The sequence below is a fragment of the Diabrotica virgifera genome, chromosome 1, assembly GCF_917563875.1.
Source record: "Diabrotica virgifera virgifera chromosome 1, PGI_DIABVI_V3a".
In the NCBI taxonomy this organism is placed as follows: domain Eukaryota; kingdom Metazoa; phylum Arthropoda; class Insecta; order Coleoptera; family Chrysomelidae; genus Diabrotica; species Diabrotica virgifera.
In genome coordinates, this window is record NC_065443.1 from 61,350,293 (window position 1) to 61,373,367 (window position 23,075).

Sequence of the window (23,075 nt, forward strand, 5' to 3'; positions counted from 1 at the left end):
CTGTTTTGGGACAGCAGTAGAATGTATTTTAAATTAAATAAATTACATACATTCTTCTTTTTGTGTCAATAAATTTAATTCAAAATAATTTTTCTTGGACACCCTGTATAAATAATTATGTCAATGTTAATATTACTGAATAGAGAATTGAATGACCTTTCAAATGAGCTAGCACACTACCTCTATTCCCTATTTAAAAATCAAGGGTGAGGGAAGTGGAAGAGAGGGGGTTGACAAATGACAGATGATACCGTAAAAATGTGTCCCCCTTAGATCAAAAATTGACCTCTTTCTTCATTTCCGTAAAATCTAATCAATATATGTACTATAAAATATCGAGGTGGACTGCTTTCTTTGGCCCACACTGTATATAGATGTAAAAGTAAACGCAAATAGTGTGAATGAGTTTTAACTAATTTAAACGGAAAAATGAAATCTAGTTCCAATTTTAACAGTTCCAACTTCCGGTTATACCGGAAAATACTCACTAATTTTTTTTTATTAATGGCTTTGACATAGCCAATTAGCCAGACTATTTGTTTTTTTTTTTCATGGTATTACAATAACAATTTTAAGTTAATATCTAAGCCTACTTATTATCTAAATTTACAGGGTGTTATAATATATTAATGGATACATTTTTCAATTTTGTGTGATAATTTTACAATTTTTAATTTTATTATCTAAGCCCATTTAAAATTTAAATTTACAGGACGTTACATATTCGTAAAGACATTTTAACGTCTGCTTATTTTTTGGAAAAAGAATTTCGTTTAAATTGACAGGTAAAGGACAATTTAGATCAATTAACTTTTCATACATCACTTTAATATTTTGTCTGTACTGTCCACACTCCAATATGAGGTGCTGTAGATCTCCCATTCCACCACAGGCGCAATATGGGTTATCACTGATACCTATGCTGTGTTTGTATGCTGGGGTTAGTGCGTGATTTGACCTCATTCTGTTTATTGTTTTTATAAATAGCCTATTTGATTCTTGTTTAAACCATCTCTCATTGGGAATTAGTGGTTGGCAATTTCTAAAATTTATTCCCGTTGTACTTTGGTTATACATATAGGCCTTTTTTTGGACCAATTATACTATACTACCTCCGTAACTTTGGAACCGTTCATTTTAGAAGGGTTGTGCATAGGGCCTTTTTTATTTCAAATTTAATGTAGAAAATTTTTGTGTAGAGGGTTGTTTATGCTATACCGCTTAGTTTTAGAAATATTGACGAAAAACGTAAAAACTACGAATTTGCAGATTTCTCCCCCCTCTACCCCCCTATCCCAAACCCGACGCTCAAAATGGAGAACAATTTGGTGTTGGAGGATAACTTTCACTTTGGATGTCTGGGTTTGGGTCTAACTATACCATACTAACAGGCAAAATTAAAGGAACAAAAATGGGACATGTTTGAATGCCTCGAATTTTCTAAACCAGTTGTCCGATTTAAGTGATTTACATTTATTAGTATGTTATAGCCTTATTATTTAAGAATATCGGTGTAATAATATTGTTGCTTGACAAGCAAATGCCATTTTATACCGAATGTAACAATCATACTATGCTTTTTCCTTAAAATTTGAAACGACCTGTGGAATATTCTAGCATATATAAAATATCGAAATTAAAACTCAATTGTAGTCTTAGGCTTCCTTAACATTTTCTTTTTTGATTCATTTGCTTCTGTTGGATAATAAAAAAGTTAGGTACTTTAACAACTAGACATGTTCTTCATCAATACAGGGTGTTTCTAAATAAGTGCAACAAACTTTAAGGGATAATTCTGCATGAAAAAATAGTGACCGTTTTGCTTTATAAACATATGTCTGCAAATGCTTCGTTTCCAATATACGGGATGTTGAATTTTTTATTACAAACTGATGATTTATTTATTGCTCTAAAACCGGTTGATATTTGCAAACCAAATTTTTGTAGGTTTTAAGAGGTAGGTATTGCGCATTTTTTGACATACCATTAAGAATTTTATATTTATCATTGGCGTGCATACGAATAAACATCTTAGATATATTACGTAAGCACACCAATAGAGAATATAAAATTCTTAATTGTATGTAAAAAATGCGCAATAACTACGTCTTAAAACCTACTAAATTTCATTTGCATATCTCAACCGGTTTTAGAGCAATAAATAAATCGTCAGTTTGTAAGAAAAAAATCAACATCCTGTATCTCGGAAACGAAGCATTTGCGGACATATATTATTGATAAAGCAAACGTTCATTATCTTTTCCTGCAGAATTTGTGTTCCTTTAATTTTGCCGGTGTGTGTACTATCGTTATAGTTTTAGTGCTTTACCATTACCAATATGAATTTTTCTAATGGGGAACTTATTAGTATGGTTTTTGTTCTAGGAGAGTATAGCAAAAATGTGTGCTACTAGCAATAAGAATTTATCATCAGCAATTCCCCGATAGACGACAACCAAGAAGATAAACTTTTCAAAGTTTACTAGAACGGTTTCGACGGACTGGACACTTATATTACGAGAACGTTCGTACTAATATGCTAATTCTCAGTGACACTAAGCATTACATTTAATTCATTTTAATCATTTACAAGATTTTTTGTTCTCGATCAGATTTCTCGTAATCTAAGTGTCCAGTCTGCTGAAACCGTTCTAGTAAATTAAGTTTCTCTTCTTGGTGGTCATCTATCAGGGAATTGCTGATGATAAATTATTTCAACCTAATAAAATTTGACGTATTTTTGTTGCAATTAATGTTTGGCTTAAAGAATCACGAATAACTCAAAATCAAGTTGTTAGGTATAGGGAATGCTTAAGAAATAAAAAAGCGCCATAAAAGATTATTTCATTACAATACTAAAATACAGGGTGTTCCATTTAAGAAAACTCAGAAAATACTCATTCCGAGTTTCGACCAACCCTGTATACTAAAATTCAACATTTCGCAATATTAATAATTTTAACACTACTAGACTATATTAAAAATCATTTGAACATAAATAGAGTTTTTGATGTCAAATCAGTACAATTATACAGGGTGTGAATATTGCTGCGAAATTAATATAAAAACGTAATTATCTTTTAAACTACTCTGTATAATATTATAAAACCTCCTAATTTAGGAAAGAAGACATCGGGGAGAATCCAAAAAAAAGTAAAAATATACAGGGTCCCATTTAAAAAAAAAACAAAGTTGTAAGCAACTTCCGGTATTGCCGGAAGTAGCAAATAGATAAACATATTTTTATTAAGTAGTTCATTCTTCCCTTTAGTTACCTTTAGTTCGCGAAATATTTATAATTGGCCCTTTATCTACCTCACCCTGTATATATAACAATGTAATATCATAATATAGCGTGAAACATAAATAAAATATTAATTGAAAATGGCAAATGTTTATTGTGTCTTTTTTTAATATTTCAGAACGGAGTATTTTTTGGAGCAGTGGGATTATGCTTCTTTATCTCAGTTGGAGGATTTTTCATAATGTTCACGCATATGTCGAATGTAATGTACTTATTTTCGTATATTTCGTATATCAGTTTCTCAGTAGAAGGTACGTATAAATTTAATTATTATAAAAAGTTATAAAAAATTATTCAAGTAATTGACTGATAATGTATAAAACGGTACAAACAAATCCTAATTTCTCTAGGTTATTTCTGTAAAAATTCTGACCTTAATATGTACTATAATATTAAAATAATGTTAAAATAACATATGTACATATTAAGGTGAGAACTTAGTATTACTTTGAGAATAAATTAAAGTAAGACCTAATACTTACGATGTCGGGATAGTATCACGAGGTTTTTCCTGGTTTTCCCTCGTGATTTACTATGGAATCTCTAATGCGAGAATTTTACTGTCACTGCTGCATGTGGTTGTCTTTTTAAAGACAGATTACATGCTATGATTTTTTTGTGACGGATATTCTTGACTTGGGGTTGATTTCATGTAATCGAATGAACTATCTTTCAGTAAAGTCGTCCCAGGAACGCAACTCATAAATATTGGCAATATAATTTTAAAATGTATAATATATTTCTGAATTGCCGATATAAATGAGTCAGATTAAATAAATTATTAGAAGAATTTTTTACTAAGCAACAACATTTTTGTTTAATATTAATATTTTTTGTATTTTGACAACGGCATCCGATTTGGAGGTCGAAACGTTAATAAAATTATTTTTTTAGTAAAATTGTGGCTTATTTCCCATTAAAAATAGTTAATTGCAAAAATTCCACAAGAAAATAGCTTCAGAACAACAATAAAATACAACTTGACTTCACGATACATGCCAAATAGTTCTAAAGCTTAAACTGTCATATTATTATATAAAACTATTGACCGGGGAGCCCAAGCGGGAATTTTTGCTGTTACTCGAGCGCGTCTAAAAATCACATCAGGAGAAACCTTGTACCATGTAAATGTACCCCTACCATATATGGACTCTTAATACAGGGGAGTTCGTTAAATGGAGTCCGAAAAAAAAGATCCTTAGAAAAACTCGAAATCGTCAGATTAAGATAAGGTAAGTGAAGTACATACAGAATAGTGTATATGTTATAGTCAAAGCCCGAATTTCAGGCACTCCTAGGTTTGACTAGGCAATCCTCAGGTCTGACTGACGGTCTTAGTCAAAGCCCGAAATAAATTACAGTTTCGGCCTTTGACTAGTCAAACCTAGGAGAGACTAAGTTGGTCAGGCAAAGGTCGAAATTTAATTTTATGAAATCGGGGTTTGACTAGTCAAACCCCGATCAGCTATTAAAATGTCGTAATTTGTTAGAATAGGTTTAATAAAACGTCATTTTTTAATTGTAATATTTATTATTTTTATACTGTCGTAATTAAAATAAAAAAATAAGAGTTTATTCTCACATATTGAAGTTGAGGCATTATGGGATTTAGAGTTACACAATAGGTTAGACAGGTGGCTTTCAATTTTTTTGAGTGATGTACCTACCACAAAATTCTTATAATTATTTTTGGTACCACCTAACTAAAATACCTATGGCGGTAATTAATCTAATTAACTATAAATATGATAAATTTTTGCTGTTTTGCGTTTTGTGTACCACTGCACACAATGATATGTACCACCATTGGTACATGTACCACAGATTGAGAAGCCCTGCGTTAGACCTTTTACACTTACATAATTTTGAAGAGCAATTCTTATTGCAGTAGCATTTTATAAAGCCTTAAAGCCTTGTCCCCCAAATTTAGATCTTTTGTACTAATTTCTCTTAGAGACAGAACGTCTTCGAAATTAAGAAAATTTTCTTTGCATTCTCTTATTTGTTGAAAAAAGTGTGTTTATTGTTCCATATTTCGTACCAACTCTACATAAACCGTCAACTGTTTTATCTTGTATGATACCCAAAATATTTAGAGTATCTCCTTTAGCTCTATCAAAGCTGGGAATAGGTATGGTTAAAGTTTATCTGATCGAAATTGGAGGAATTTTTTTTTCACTTGTTTCGTAGCATTGGCCTGGGCATAAAGACCTTCAATCGCCTTTCCCTTTATTTATTTTAATCTTTTCTGTCTTTGCACAACGCATGTCTATACCATCTGATTACAAATTATGCTCGAATATGCGTCAGAGCTCTCTTTTTGGCAAATACAGTCAAACCCGCTTATTAGAATACATCTTAAAGGAATATCCCGGTTTAAGGAATAGAAATTTGAGGTACCGAAACGTTTCTAAAAGCAACCAATGATCGGTTATTAGAATATCCCGGTTATAGGAATACTTTTGATTAGCACGAAGGCTATTCCAATAAGCGGGTTCGACTGTACAACAAACCACACCTGAAGAAGTAATCTGAATTGTTAGACAACTTTCTTCCTCCACTAGTGACGACGGTTCAGGGCCTTCGTTAGTACTATGGTGATCCTTACTTTTGATAGTGCTCAGCCTACAGGTGGGTTGACATTACGAGTGTATTACTTTTATGCAATGCATAGATACAAATGTACCTACTGCTTGAGTTTGAAAATAGATAATAAAATATCTGACAATAGCATGGGCAAAATACGTAAGCGTAACCCGCCTTAATGCTATGAAACAATTAAGTGAAAAAAATTTCCTGCAATTTCGAATGGAAAAACTGTAACAATACCTATCCTTAGCTTTGATAGAGCCAAAGAAGGTGCTCGAAATATTTTGGGTATCTAAAAGATAAAACAATTGACGGTTCATATAGAGTTGGTACGAAATAAGGAACAATAAACACACTTTTTTCAAGAAATCGAATAAGAGAATGCAATGAGAATTTTCTTAATTGTCTCTAAGAAAAATTAGTACAAAAGATTCTAAATTTAGAGGACAAGACTTTATAAAATGCTACTGCAATAAGAAATGCTCTTCAAAATTATGTGTAAAAGGTCTAATGTATTGTGTAACTCTAAATGCCATAATGCGTCAACATCAACATGTGAGAATAAACACTAATATAAAAAAAATTATTTCGACAATATAAGAATAAAATTAAACATTAAAATTAAAAAATGACGTTTTATTAAACCTAATTACGACATTTTAATTAAATTACAAATTACGACATTTTAATAGCTGATCGGGGTTTGACTAGTCAAACCCCGATTTCATAAAATTAAATTTCGACCTTTGCCTGACCAACTTAGTCTCTCCTATGTTTGACTAGTCAAAGGCCGAAACTGTAATTTATTTCGGGCTTTGACTAAGACCGTCAGTCAGACCTGAGGGTTGCCTAGTCAAACCTAGGAGTGCCTGAAATTCGGGCTTTGACTATAACATATATATCAAAAATCTGACGATTTGAGAGGGGCGCAGACGTAAGGAAATGGGCGAGTCACAAAGTTTGAAAAAAAAAGCGAATAATTCGCAAAATGAACGTTAGATCGAAAGACTGAAAAACACGTGTTCAATATTTTTGAAAAGTCTATCGAATGATACCAACCACGACCCCCCACGGAAAGGGGTGGGGGGTAACTCTAAAATTCTAAATAGGAACCCAGCGATATTTCGCGAAATGAACGTCAGATCAAGAAACTGAAACAAGAAATTAAATTAAAAAATGGAAAGTCCCCACTAAAATGAAAAATTTAACATAACTTTTTTTGGTTTTAGGACATAATCTTCACAACTCAATAGGTCCCCATAAAGCTCGAGTAACTGCAAATTTAGCATACTTGCCTCCCCTACTACCCATGTATAATAATTTAAAATAAAATAAAATAAAATAATGTAATTTAAAATACAGTCGAATCAGCTTATTAGAATAACGATTATAGGAATATTCCTAATTAAGGAATAGAACTTTGAGGTCCTGAAACGTTTCCACTAGACACGAATGATCGGTTATTTGAATATCCCGGTTATAGGAATACTTTTGCTTGGTACGAAGGCTATTCCAATAAGCGGGATCGACTGTATAACAATATGGAAGAGTAGATCTGAAAAGATCCACAATTTGCCGCAAATGGAACATAAAGTTTTGCTTGATTTCCCAAAGAGTTATTTTGTGTTTAGATTTAAGAGGATCGGTACGTATTTTCGGCTGCAATGCTATTCAAATGGGGATTCATTTTTTTCAAATCCTGAGAAAACTAATAAGTATTTTTAAAAAATTTAAACGCAGAATGAAAGATTACGTTATTAGCGAGGGCCGAAAGTCCCTGAGAACTTCTATAATGTTTATTTTAATAAGTTACAGGGGTGAAAAAACTAAGAGAAAATTTAGTGTGATTTTTAATTTCAAATATCTCATTCAAAATAAACTTTTTATTTATTCTAAGGGACTTTCGGCCCTCGGTAATAATTTAGTCTTTCATTCTGCGTTTAAATTTTTCAAAAATATTTATTGGTTTTTTCAGGATTTGAAAAAAATGAACACAATGCCGTGGTAATATTTTCCAAATCTGTCTTTGTCTTACAAGGCACTCAACCGAATATAATAAGTGCGTTCGCGGGTGCCTGTCGACGACTAGTCGGCGACAAATTAGCAGCAAAACGCATGCGCACTTTAAAATGATATAAATAATATCGTTAATAGATAAATACACAAGGTATATTTACCTAGTATAATTTAATAATTAGTTATTAATATTAATTAAAAGTAAAAATACCTTGTATGTTTATCTATTAACGGTATTATTTATATTAAGTGAGGTTAGAAATTGTCGACGACAATTTGTCAACTGTACCCGCGAACGCACCTAATTGTCAGCATATGTAGGGCTTTTCATTCACAGTCATTTGTTTCGAGCTTCTGTCATGTGTCACATAATATTAATATATCTACGTCATACGTTATTGGTATATAACAATGATACAAACCAGAGACGTATGACGTAGATATATTAATATTATGTGACACATGACAGAAGCTCGAAACAAATGACAATCGATGAAAAACCCTATTGTCAGTCAGACACTGACAATCAGTGACAATTTTAAATATTTGACATTGCATCGGGAATATTTTGAGAAATTGATTAAATATTATTGATATATAGTGTATTTGACAAATAATTGATTTAAGACGTGAACTTAATAAAAAGTTATTTATTGTGTATTATTTGTGGAAGATCCAAGCAGAGAATACATCAGATTGATATATCCTGTGATCCAAGTATTTTGTTGTTAGAGATGTTCAAAATTGTAAGCGTTCCAAAATAACAACATATTATTAAAAAATCACTTTAACACTTTTCCTCTTTTCTCGATTGATTATTAGTTTTTGTTGTACAAATAAATTATTACAATCACTGAAAACATAGTTAGTGAAAAAATTATCACATTTATTAACTGAATTAATAATTTGCAATTATAAAAATAACAGTTATCCAAGAACATTCAAAAGCCATCTCTTTAAATTAATTATGACATTTTCAAGTAGAATGACATTCTAGTAATGTTTACATATCCACACCAGTGTGAATTTTACTACACGTAATTTGCCGTGTAAAGACAGAAAAAGTAGGGATACACGTAAAATATTTGCGAATTATGTACCCATAGCCTTAAATCAACGATATTTTCGATACATTCACTTTTTATTATCAGTGGCAAGTCAAAGGGAATACTTTTCAAAAATATAGTATGATTTTTTATTATCCCGGTTATTTATTGCGCTCTTCGCAGTCCGGTTCGCATATTTACAAATGCTCCTATACTACGGCATTAGAGTGCTGAAATCGGTTAGCCTTTGAAATGCACTATTACGCTACAAACCCTCATTGATTTAGGCACCTATTAAATTATAAGACATCTATTAAATTATGGTGCCTAAGTTTTTATTGAAATTAATATTATTGTAAGTATTGTATATTTCAATTTATTGTATTCAAATAGAAATGTCGAAACTGCAATAAACCTAGTATACTTAAAAATGTGTTTTTTGACCATTACCCGAGAAACAAATAAAACAAAAATTAAAAAAAAACGCCAGTGAATAAAAAACAAATAAATATTTTTTATTTTTATTTATATAAAAGTACAGATATAATTACTCGTATACAGTGCGTCCATAAAGTAACGCATAAATTCATTATTAGCTAAATAAACAACATTATTAGAAATTACCGAGACAAGTAGATTTTTGATTTTAATGTATGATTTTTTGGCATATATATCATACTAGTGACATCGTCCGTCTGGACGTGATGACGTAATCGATGATTTTTTCAATATGAATAGGGGTTGTGTGATAGCTCATTTGAAAGGCAATTCAATTCTCTATTCAGTAATATAAACATTAACATAATTATTTAGACAGGGTGTCCAAAACAATTTTTTAATTAAATTAATTGACACAAAAAGAAGACTTTGCGTAGTTTATTTAATTCAAAATATATTTTACTGCTGTCAGAAAACAGAAATAAAATTTTTATTTCAAATATAAACATTAGTTTTTGCTTAAATTCAATGTTTAAGCTGCTACCCACCTGTCTCTTGACAGTGTGAACATTTAATTTAAGCGAAAAGCAATGTTTATTTGTCAAATAAAAATTTTATTTCTGTTTTATGCCAACAGTAAAATGTATTTTGAACTAAATAAATTACGCACATTACATTAATGTAAACAGAATTTGGACACCAAAAGTCGACCTGTTTCGGTAATTTCTAATAATGAATTTATCGATACTTTATGGACGCACTGTATACGAGTAATTATATCTGTACTATAAATAAATAAAAATAAAAAATATTTATTTCTTTTTTATTCAATGGCGTTTTTTTTTATAATTTTTGTTTTATTTGTTTCTCGGGTTAAAGTCAAGAAACACATTCTTAAGTATGTTAGGTTTATTGCTGTTTAGACATTTCTATATAAAAAAATAAAAGTAAAACAACAAAACGTACTTATGTACCTATGTATAAAAACAATATTGTAGTACTTATGTTATGAAATAAGAAATTTATGACTATGAATCTGCAATCAATCACAAACAAGTCTGGCTAATTGGCTCTGCCAAATACATTTTTCAGAAAAGAAAAGACATTTCTATTCCTGTTTTTCAAGCAGTAAATTGAAATATAAATATACAATACTTACAATAATATTAATTGCAATAAAAACTTAGACACCATAACTTAATAGATGTCTTATAATTTAATAGATGCCTAAATCAATGAGGGTTTGTAGCGTAATAGTGTATTTCAAAGGCTAACCCATTTCAGCACTCTGGTGCCGTAGTATAGGAGCATTTGTAAATATGCGTCTGGTTCCCAGTTTCCAGCTTCGTCGGTCGTTCCATTCGCCAGGGTGAAGACTCCTTTCCTATATTGCCTTCTGAATTCCGCCTAGCCAGGATTGTTTTGGCTTTGCTCCCTTCCTTTTTTCCCTTGGCGTCCGTTTTAAAATTTGTTTTGGCAGCCTGTCGTCGTCCCTTTTTTCTACATGACCTTACCAGATAAGTTGTCTCCTTTGAATTTGGTCTGTGATGGTTGACTTCACTCCCATCATATATTTCTGATTTGGTTATTTTGTGTTCTTTCAAGCCTTGATTTTCTAGCCGATTTTCTCCAGAAGTCTATTTCCAATGCAAGTAGGCGTCGTTCCAGGGATTTAGTAAGTGGCCATGTTTAGCATCCATAGAACACTATACTTTTAAAGGTGGAGTTAAAGATAAGATGTTTTCTTTGATTACATAATTCTTTTGACCATAGCATCTGGTTTAGGTCTATAATCGCCATTTTTACTTTCACGATCCTTTGCTCTATCTCTTTGTTGGCGCGTCCACTCTTGTTGAATGCTGTTCCCAAATATATACATAATATATTCCTCACAGTTCTTGATTATTTCATATTCGTTAACCATTAGATCTTCTATAGTAAGAATATAAAAATGATATTATTATTTTTTTAGGAGTGATGCAAGCTATATATGGATACGGCAGAGGCCAGCTTCATTGTCCAGAAGAAGCAGAGTTCTGTCAGTACGTTTCATCAGAGGTGCTTCTCGAAGATATCGGAATGAGTAAACCTAACTATTGGATAGACATTATCTACCTTACTTGCACATTCCTAACTTTCAGAACCATCGCCTTTGTAACACTTAAAAGAAAATTAGCTAATCCGTAATAGCTAGAAAAAGGAGTTATATTTTTAAGCTTATGTTAAGTAGGTCGGAATATTGGGAAAAATACACAATATAATTATGTAGGACTGTGTCTTATGGTATGGTTGGAAAAATGAGCTGCTTATATAACATTAAAAAATATTACCAATTAACAACATAACTAAATAATTTAAGTGGTAGTTGGGATAATCCGCTATATGCAGCGCGGATAATCCGGAGTGTGGATTATTCGCTCCATGAGTTTTCCATTACTCAAATGAATTTTTGACGTTTTATTGATAGAGCGTCACCGTAAATCACTCGACGGAAACTCTATAATACCGCATTTACACTCAGTCCTGTTGGACAGGGAATTGGGCAGGGAAGTGGGCAGCGTGAATGTGTAAATAGCTCACTTACGCTGCTGCTGCTCATACTACTGCCATTGCACGGCGCTCCCTCAAAATTCGGTTTTAGAGATGGACGTCAAAGGACTGGCAGCGCGAGCGCGAGTGGGTATTCACATGCAACTACTCTCTCTCTCACTTGCCGCCGGCAAAGCGGCAAGTGAGTAAAGGAGCAAGACGATGCTGTCGTCACATTTCATTCTTGAGATTCGTTCGGTAATTGAGATGTGAGGACATTGGCGAGGAACTGTTGTGAACACTTCACTCGCGTCGATATCGTATTTCGGGCAATATTTGCAGCAGCGAAAGCAGCAGTGGCAATGGCTGAGTATAAATCCGGCACAAAGTGAGGGTGCACATAACATAATAATGCAATATCGATAGCAACGGTGCTCAGGGGATCCCTAGAAATCATTGCTTGACATCTGACGCTGCGTGTTATGCCGAATATGTGATATTTAGTTGCGCACTAGAGAAGAGTCGCTACTCTGCTATATTTTTAACCCGTATCTTTGTTTTCAAAATGGCAAAACCAGTGATAAATGCAAGAGAAATGCTTTAACGATTGAACAAACATTGGAGATTTTTAACAGAAGTGGAAAGATGAAACTGTATCATTATTGCGAATCTGTGAAGTTTTCAAGCAAACAATACAAAATTTTACGGAATTTCATATCATGAAACTCCTTCAAAAACATATCTGCAAGAAAATCATTAAAAGGCTCAACTTGTGAACCACTCGATGAAGCATATTCCAACCAAGCGATTTCGGTAGATAGATCGGGCGACGTATCCTAAAAATCACTAGGTACGTAAATGTGTGCTAAGCACACGGAAATTTTTCATGAACACTTGAAAATAAAAAAACGTTTCAAACTGATTTCATCTGAAGATGAGAGTCAAGACGAAAAAAATGATGGCACGGTATCAATCTGGAAGTTGCCAATATTCTACTATACTCTGGGCTAATTAGTAAAATACAAGGAAAAGTTATTTACCAGCAATTTTATTGCTGGAATCGAATCTTATAATCATATATTTTAATAATATAGGTATGTGAAGTCCGCAGATAGTGTACTACTTTTTTTTATAAACAAAATGGCGCCCGAAAATCGTGTTTTTTTCAATTTTTGCTATATAACTCCAGGGCAGTGCCGGATTAACCATTAGGCAAAGTAGGCAGTTGCCTAGGGGCCTAGGCCCTGAAGGGGTCTCGCATGGCTCAAAACGAAAAAATAATCTTCTCTTCTTCAGGTGCCGTGTCCATATTCAGACGGCCGTCATCTTGTTTACAAGTTCCTGAAACCTCTCTCTATGAGGACCTTCATTGGAAGTGTGCGAAAAAATAATAATTAGAATTAAATAAATACTATAAATCATATTTTATCTGCTCTATGTCATATTATGTATAAGTTTTTAGTTTGTGAAAACTGTCATTATAGATAGCAGTGCGTGAAGGATTTAAAGTGTGCGTGAAGTAACTTTTAAAAGTAAGTACTTTTTCGCACTGTTTTTAACTGTAATTGTCATGATGACAATCCTTAACTTTCGCGTTGTCATGGTGATGACCATACGAGCAATGAATTACAACAAAAGTTTTGACAGTTTTGCGGTTTGAAAGTATGTAGTTAGAATTTTTAAATGTCAAAGTTCTGAAAATTGTAGAATAGAAATGAATTCCAGTGACGAAGAGTTATAACTTTTTTTATTTGTTTATCGTAGATAAAATATTGTATGAAACTGTGCGTGAAGTACTTTTTGAGAACTTACGCGATTTATAGCACTCGCTCCGTTGTCGCTCGTGCTCTAAAAATCGCGTGCGTTCGCAAAAAGCATACTTCACGGACTGTTTCATAAATAACTCTTATGATTTTGATTGGAATATCGATAGTTTTTATTATTATAATATAGGTCATGAATCTTTTAAAGATATGAAAATTTGTGTGGGGAAAGAGGGCCGAGATAAAAAGGTGATGGTTCGAAAATTATCATCCTAATGTTTATATCTTCGCCGTACATGCCGGTCAACTTTGACCGGTTTTATCTCAGGAACCACTTATCGCAATTAAACGTTTTTTCTTTTAGAAGAAGCGTCATGTCGCGTTCTTTCCAATACCGTTTTTATAATTTAATTTAATAGATGCCGAGATATTATATTTGTTCATAAGCCAAAAAATTGTTAATAATTTGTCAAAATATTTTCGAGGCCGCTTAAATAGTCCAATTTTAATTTTGTAAAGTACATTAGATAGGTATAGTTCCTTTTTATACAGAAATCATAGCTATTCTTATGTATCTTAATTATTATGGTTATTATAGCGATTAACAATTTAATTGTTGCTAAACTGTTCATTCAATTTCCATCGACTTCAGGAAATATAATCTATACCGAAAGGGCTTTTATGTCACCAAGTTATTCAATTATTAATAAATAATTACTTATCTAAAATTTTAGTTGAAAATTAAAGATTTTGTTGGAAAACCCCGCATTTTCTTTCGTTGAAGTAAGTCGGGAAAAACATGTCTCCATGCAGAATTGAATTACGGTGAATTTTTATTAGGGTGTATTTGGTGTAAAGCTAAAATCTTTGGAGTTATACAGCAATAATTGAAAAAACGCGATTTGGGTGCGCCATTTTGTTTATAAAAAAAGTAGCACACTATCTGCGGACTTTGCATACCTATAATATTATTATATAGAATCGTAAGATTTGATTCCAGCAATGAAATTGCTGGTAAATTTTTCCTAAAAATGGCCTATTTTCCGATAAATCTGCTTAGACTACTATACTTAACCAACGAGAAACTTCGGACCTTGTCGATATTTTGAACTTGCGGGGAATACATCAGAAGATTGAACTATAAGTTAGTTTAAACTTATGAGATTTTTACTTTTTTTTTACCTTTTTATTATAGTAGGTACGTGTATGAATGTACACGTGTATTATGTATAATATAAGAAATAAATGTGCGGAGTATCCGTGCTTTTTAATTATCCGTACCACGCCCGGTCCCGTGGAGAACGCATAAACGGGGTTCTACAGTATACATAATCGAAGACTTTTTACCTTCATTTGGTAGGTATAATCACTGCAGTATACACAGAGTGAAAGTACACCCAAAGAATATAGACGTTCATATGCATCATATTCGCTTTATTCGTTAGATAACCAACGAATATAGACTTCGTTAATAACCAACATATTACACACTCTCCTATGGGATCAAATTAAATAGCATGGCAGTCCATATTCCGATCTTCTTTTGTAGCTCTTTCATTTTTATTTTCAAAAATGATAACTTGTAGATTTTGTTTTTCAAGTGATTACAAATAATTTATTGTAAATAAAAATAAATAAAATAAACACAAAATGTTTCTTTATTTTATAGAACAGCAGGTAATACAGCAAGCACTTGTATTAAGTCAAGGTGAAGCAATTATGTGCTTATAGTTCTTCCAGTATCGACACCAGTCCGACTTCCAGTTTATCGGTTCTTACTCGACACATTCGAAAGGAAAGTCTGTCTATCTATCTAATCAGCCGTAAACATCCATCCTTGGATATAGGCCTCCTCTTCCTTCTTCCATGCCTCTCTATCTTGGGCAATTTGCATCCATTTTGACCCAGTGTGTTTCTTCAGGTCATCTATCTATCTAATCAGCCCTAAACATCCATCCTTGGATATAGGCCTTGGATATAGCTATATAGGCCCAAGCTATATAGGATATAGCTTGGATATAGGATATATTCTGGTAGACGGCAAAGAAACAGACAAAATTTGCATTCAAAGAGGTGTCAGACAGGGTTGTGTGTTATCCCCAACTTTGTTTAACGTATACTCAGAAATAATTTTTAATGAAGCCTTGGAAGGACAATGTGGAGTTCGAATCGGGGGAGAAACTATTAACATCAGATATGCAGACGACACCGCGATCATGGCTGAAAATATCGAAGATCTTCAATTCCTTATTGATCGAGTCACTAGAGAATGCTCCAATAACGGACTTAACATAAATGCAACAAAGACAAAGTTACTTGTGGTTAGTAAACAAGACGTCGGCCCTATGCAACTAATTGTCAGTGATGAATCAATAACAAAAGTTAACCATTTTAAATACCTAGGATGTTGGATAAACGAGACACTAAATCCGGATGAAGAAATTAAAACTCGTATAGAAATTGCAAGAGGAGCATTTATGAAACTTAGATCTATTCTGAGCAACTCTCAGCTGAACTTACAACTAAGAATCAAGTTCCTAAAATGTTATGTGTATCCTGTATTACTATATGGATGTAAAACCTGGATCATGAAGGTTAACATGATGAACAAATTAGAAGCCTTCGAGGTGTGGTCGTATCGTAGAATGCTCAGAATATCTTGGGTTCAACGCATTTCAAACAGAGAAGTCTTAAACAGAGTAGGTCAAGGCGAAGGTGACTTAATGAAGATGATAAAAAAGAGAAAACTTGAATATCTGGGGCATATAATGAGAGGTAGCAGATACAGGATGCTGCAGTTAATACTCAATGGAAAGATCGACGGAAAAAGAGGAATTGGTCGAAAGAAATATTCATGGCTCCGAAACCTTCGTCAATGGACTGGCTTATCAGCAGATCAATTGTTACATGCCGCACAAGATCGAGAACGATATCGGCAAATTGTTATAGAAGCTACCCACGCCTAAAAATTTGGGCACGGTACTTAAAGAAGAAGAAGTGTTTCTTCAGGTCATCTGACCATCGCATCTATGGCCTTCCCCTTTTTCGTTTGTGGTTGAATTTGAGGAGAATACTAGGACCTGCGAGGGAAAACGGAATCTTCAGAAGTCGATACAACAACGAGCTCTATCAACTTATAAGGAAACACCCCTGTCAGACTTCATTAGTATACAATGATTCCAATGGGTCGGACATGTGATAAGAATGTGAGAAGATAGGCTACCAAAAAGAGCACTGAATGCTAGAATGCATGGAAAGTGACCGGTTGAAAAGCCAAGAAAGCGTTGGGAAGACACAGTAAACAGCGACGCACAAGCCCTTTTAGGAGTCCGTGTATGGAGAAGAGCAGCTACAGACAAACAAGGGTGGAGGCAAAAGATAAAGAAGGCCAAGGCTCAATTTGAGCTGTAGTGCCGTAGAAGAAGAAGTTCTTCCAGTATATATTTGAACATATACTGGAAGCTCATACAAATATTAATGTGTTCAACTAATATTGAAAGATAGGACTATGAAAGAAAAGCTAAATGTCACTAAGAAACATCCGACAATTGACAAGGTTAAATTTTGAAAAGCTGATAACAACAGCTAAAGATAGAGAAGAGTTTGCAATTATTATAAGTCTGAATAAGAATAATATTTGTAAGATCCTATCCAGAAAACTCGACGGAATCAGTTACCAGATTTACTGGCGTGCTTTCGACTATCCACCTTAAATAAATTTTGAACCACTGATTTTTAGAAAAACGCAAAAACACGTCAAATAATATTTGAAGTGGGAGACATTATGCCATATTTAAGCTTGCCGGGAAAAGCACCCTCTCGCCCCCAGTATCATCCCTTATTTTTTTAAAATTACTTCCATCTTTTTTTATTTGATATTTGAATTCTCCTCTTTGTACTGATTTCAAAAATGTATACCACATGATCATTAAAGTGATTAGACATTTAGAAACATTTAGAATGAACATTTTACTACCTACCAAAAATTTTAACAATAATTATTCAAAACTTTAACAATAATTATACAAAAATTTTACAATAATTATTCAAAATTTCAAAAGTCAGTTTGAATAATTATTGTTAAAAATTTTTGTAGTGAAATGTTAATTCTAAATGTTTGCAATAAAATTGTTAAAAAAATACTGTTTTTTTCAATCCAGTTTTCTTGCTCTTGTATTTATTTCTCTCATAAACTAATCACTTTAAGCATCTTGTGTTAAATATCATTTAAAGAGGACAATCCAAATATAAAATAAAAAAAGGTGGAAGTGATTTAAAAAAAAAAGTTAAGGGATGAAACGTGTAATGAAAGGGTGCCTTTCCCGCCAAGGTTAAATATGGCATTATATCTCTCCCTTCAAATATTATTTGACGTGTTTTTGTGCTTTTTCTAAACATCAGTGGTTTAAAAGTTATTTAAGGTGGATACTTTTATCTGAAAAGCACTGTATACCATGTCGGTAAGTTTTAAATTCTATAAGTCTTCTGGAAAGTATAGGTAAATATTATGTAATATAAAATTGTTTGGCTACCTATTCTATTGTCTCGCTTGCAAAAATATTCAAGATAAGTTTCATCCTAAGCTATATTTCAAAAGAATGGTGACAGGCTATAGGGTCTGCATTATTCCTAAAAGTGGCAAAGGCTCTCCAGAAGAACCAAAGATCTAGAGCAGAGGTCGGCAACGTTTTTAATGCAAAGAGTGAAATACTAAATTAAAAATTCATGGGGGGCGCCAACTATTTTTTGACCTAACAAATATATAAATATAAACGTATAAAAAATATACGTTTTGAATTTCTTGTCTAAATTAACAATATTTTAAGGGCGCATTAAAATTTACTGAAGGGCGAAGTGGCGCCAGCGGGCGCCGCGTTGCCGACCTCTGATCTAGAGCCTAATCTGATAAACCTCAAAGAGTATGAAAAAAATACTCACCACTTACATAAGAACTGAATACTTGTTAAGTATACCCCTTCACTAAGAATTCAAATTCACAATAGATGCCTTTTTATTATTTAGTCAAACACCTCGAAAGAGGCATTTGATAATACCTTATTCGAGTCTATTAACGTTGCCACAACAAAAGCCTAGGGAAGACATGAGGAAGAACAGTTATATGAAATACTAAAAGAACAGGAAAGCATACGAGACTGGAAGAATCAAACAAGCGAAGGTAGAAATCTAATTAATGATGAAAACGAGAAAATTACAATTCGAAAAATTAACCACCATAATAGAAAATTACTACCAAACATTATACGTGTCACAAGCAAAACCACCACCAAGTAAAGACGAAACCACCGAAAAATACTAAAAAATGTTGGATCTGAAGATATACAGGGTGAGTTTTTAGTGCGGGATCGGTCGATAATTCCATTACGGTATAGAATATCGAAAAAAGTTATTTAGAAAAAATGTAGGCAATGATATTCTCCACGCTTGGAAAATATGTCCATTTTTACAGGGTGATCAATAACAGCGTGGTATATCAAACATATAATTTTTTAAATGGGACACCCTATATATTTTTTCATATTTATATTCCCCTTATAATTCTTGTTCATATAATATAGGGTTTTGCATTATTATACAGAGTATTTAACAAGTTATGACTATTTTTATTTCGAAATCCCTATGAGATTAACACCCTGTATATAAAGAAGTAATTCATAGAAAATAATTTGTTTTATGTAGTAAGGTAAACAATATACTGTAGTTTTTAAATTAAGTCCAATTGAAATCATTGACGGATGTTTGTATACAGGGTGAACTACAAAACCAAATTACGATTTTCTCTATTTTTTTAAATGGATCACCCTATATTTTATTTTTCAGAAATATTGTATTTATTATACTCTTTCATTTTTATATAGCATTCCCTATACCTAAACTTATTACTTTCGAAGATATTTTTAGTTTTCTTCAACTTTCGGGAATACATTCAATTTTTCTAGTAGAAATAAGTTGGTATTGAATGATAATTTATCAAAATTATTTTTATTCAATAAATAACTAACACAAAATATAAACCATAGCAATATGCAATGAATGTATCAATAAATGTGATATTAAGGAATTATCATATTTCCCTAATATACAAGAATCATACAATTCCTACAAAAAAAATATAGGTATCTTGTGTATAATAAAATTACAAGATTATTTTTATTTAATAAACAACTCACACAAAACATAAATCAAAACAATATACAACTAATTTAATAGTTTTTAGATTATTATATCAAAAGCATTCTAAGCCAAGAAGTTTTTAGTAACACATTCCTAATTGCAGATTGTGACCCGCAGTTATTAATAATATAATTTTCATATTAAATTTCATTAATATGCATCAAGAAATCCCTACTTTGTTAACACTCAAACTAGGTGATCTATAAATGTTTAAGGTGATATTGTTAGAGATTATGTGATTGGTCCACATTTTTTGACGGTTGAGGTTTTTATACGACGGTGCTCCAGTTCTTCCAAAATTGATTTTTTTTTTCAAGTGGGGCTATATAAAAAACCTTGTATACCAGAAGCATCCAACAACGCTTGATGATATGAAAAATAGAATAAAAGAAGCTATTAATAATATTGACTTACAAAAATGTTAGAAATGTGGCTCGGTCATTTGAATATCGGTTACAAAATTGCATAGATGTTGAAAGTGGTCATTTTCAACATTTACTTTAGACTTATATCCTTAACATCACATTAGTTGGTACATTCATTAAATTTTGTTATGGTTTATTATTTTTTTGTTAGTTGTTTATTGAATGAAAATATTTGTTATATTATTACGTAATACTTATTTGTTAAGTTATTTATATTTTTAAGAATTGAATGTATTCCCGGCAAATAAAGAAAACTAAAAATATCTCAGAAACTAATAAGTTTAGGTATAGGAGATGCTATATAAAAATGAAAGAGTATCATAAATACAATATTTCAAAAAAAAATAATAGGGTGATCTATTAAAAAAAAATTGAGAAAATCGTAATTTTGTTTTGTAGTTTAAAAGTGCTTATAAAAATGAATGTTCTACTAAAAAATTCTTGGCTTAGAATATTGTTGATATACCAATCTAAAAACTGTTACATCAGTTGTATATTGTTTTGATTTATGTTTCATGTAAGTTATTTATTCAATAAAAATAATCTTGTTATATTATTATATACAATACAAAGTTTTTTTGTAGGAATTTTACGATTCTTGTAAATTAGGGAAATATGATAATTTCTTAATATCACATTTATTGGTATATTCACTGCATATTGCTATGGTTTATATTTTGTGTTAGTTATTTATCTAATAAAAATAATTTTGTTTAATTATCACTCAATACTAACTTATTTCTACTAGAAAAATTGAATGTATTCCTGAAATTTGAAGAAAACTAAAAATATCTCGGAAAGTAATCAGTTTAGATATAGGGAATGCTATATAAAAATGAAAGAGTAGATTAAATACAATAATGTTGAAAAATAAAATATAGGGTGATCCATTTAAAAAAATAGAGAAAATCGTAATTTGGTTTTGTAGTTCACCCTGTATACAAATATTCGTAAATGATGTGAATTGGACTTAATTTAAAAACTACAGTATATTGTTTATCTTATTACATAAAACAAATTATTGTCTACGAATTACTTCTTTATATACAGGGTGTTAATCTCATAGTGATTTCGAAATAAAAATGGTCATAACTTGTTAAATACTCTGTATAGTAATGCAAAACCATATATTATATGAACAAGAATTATGAGGGGAATATAAATATGAAAAAATATATAGGGTGTCCCATTTAAAAAATTATATGTTTGATATACCACGCAGTTACTGATCACCCTGTAGAAATGGACATATTTTCCAAGCGTGGAGAATATCATTGCCTACATTTTTTTTAAATAACTTTTCTCGATATTTTATACCATAATGGAGTTATCGACCGATCCCGCACTAAAAACTCACCCTGTATATATATCAGATATAATAGAGAGCGAAATCAGAAATGCAATGAGCTCTATGCGAAATAAAAATGCTCCAGGTGAAGACGGAATTGTATTAGAATTGATAAAGCATGGAGGACAACACATTATAAAACGGCAAAAAAATATATTTAATAAATGTATAGGAATAAGCTAACATAAGCTTGGTTAAATGCTCTTATACAGGGTGTCCCGAAAAGATTGGTCATAAATTATAGCGCACATTCTGGGCTCAAAAATAGTTCAATTGAACCTAACTTACCTTAGTACAAATATGCTCATAAAAAAAGTTACAGCCCTTTGAAGTTACAAAATGAAAATCGATTTTTTTCAATATATCGAAAACTATTAGAGATTTTTTATTGAAAACGGACATGTATAATTCTTATGTCAGAAACATCTTAAAACAAAATTATAGTGAAATTTGTCCACCCCATAAAAATTTTATGGGGGTTTTATTCCCTTAAACCCCCCAAACTTTTGTGTACGTGCTAATTAATTCATTATTGTGGTACCATTAGTTAAACACAACGTTTTTAAAACTTTTTTGTCTCTAGGTATTTTTTCGATAAGTCAGTTTTTATCGAAATGCGGCTTCTTTTTTAATATATTTACATAAACATTTTCTGTGGGTTTTGCTCCTTTAAACCCCCCAAATGTTTGTCCACATTCCAATTAAACTATTATTGTGGTACCATTAGGTAAACACAGTGTTTTTAAAACTTTTTGTCTCTTAGTCTTTTTTTGATAAATCACCTTTTATCGAGATGTGGCTTCTTTTTCAAAATATACATAAAAATGTAAATTATTAATAAATTTTCAGATTATTAACAGGTCTCTTCGTACTTAACCATATACAAATATGTGGTGGATTCGACAAATATTCAAAATATCTCGATAAATACTAGCTTATCGAAAAAGTACTAAGAGGCAAAAAAGTTTTAAAAACATTGTTTTTGACTAATGGTCAAACGATATTAATTTAATTCGAACGTACACAAAAGTTTGGGCGGGTTTAAGGGAACAAAACCCCCATAAAATTTTTATGGGGTGCACAAATTTCGCTTTAATTTCTTTTAAGATGTTTCTGCCATAAAAATGATACATGTCCATTTTCAATAAAAAATCTTTAAGAGTTTTCGATATATTGGAAAAAATTTATTTTCATTTTGTAACTTCAAAGGGCTGTAACTTTTTTTGTGTGCACTATTGTATATAGGTAAGTGAGGTTCAATCAACCTATTTTTGACCCCAGAATCTGTGGTATAATTTATGACCAATCTTTTCGGGACACCTTGTATAACTGATATTTCATCAGTGTTATTCGAACTTCCAAAGAGACAGCTCGTATAATAACAAACACCAAGTGCTCTTTTTCTAGTAATTAACTACTCGCTTT

At 31.8% G+C, this 23,075-nt stretch overlaps 1 protein-coding gene across 7 annotated transcripts in view; it reads left to right on the forward strand.

Annotated features, from left to right (window-relative positions):
• Positions 1 to 15,336, forward strand: part of LOC114331282 (ATP-binding cassette sub-family G member 1) — a 330,676-nt gene extending 315,340 nt beyond the window's left edge. For all 7 annotated transcript variants that reach the window (XM_028280802.2, XM_028280803.2, XM_028280805.2 and 4 more), the window contains exons 11-12: positions 3,423 to 3,555; positions 11,366 to 15,336. In XM_028280802.2, coding sequence (XP_028136603.1) covers positions 3,423 to 3,555; positions 11,366 to 11,580 — 348 coding nt within the window. In that variant the 3' untranslated portion in view covers positions 11,581 to 15,336. The remainder of the gene's footprint in view (positions 1 to 3,422; positions 3,556 to 11,365) is intronic.
• The last annotated feature ends 7,739 nt before the right edge of the window (positions 15,337 to 23,075 follow it).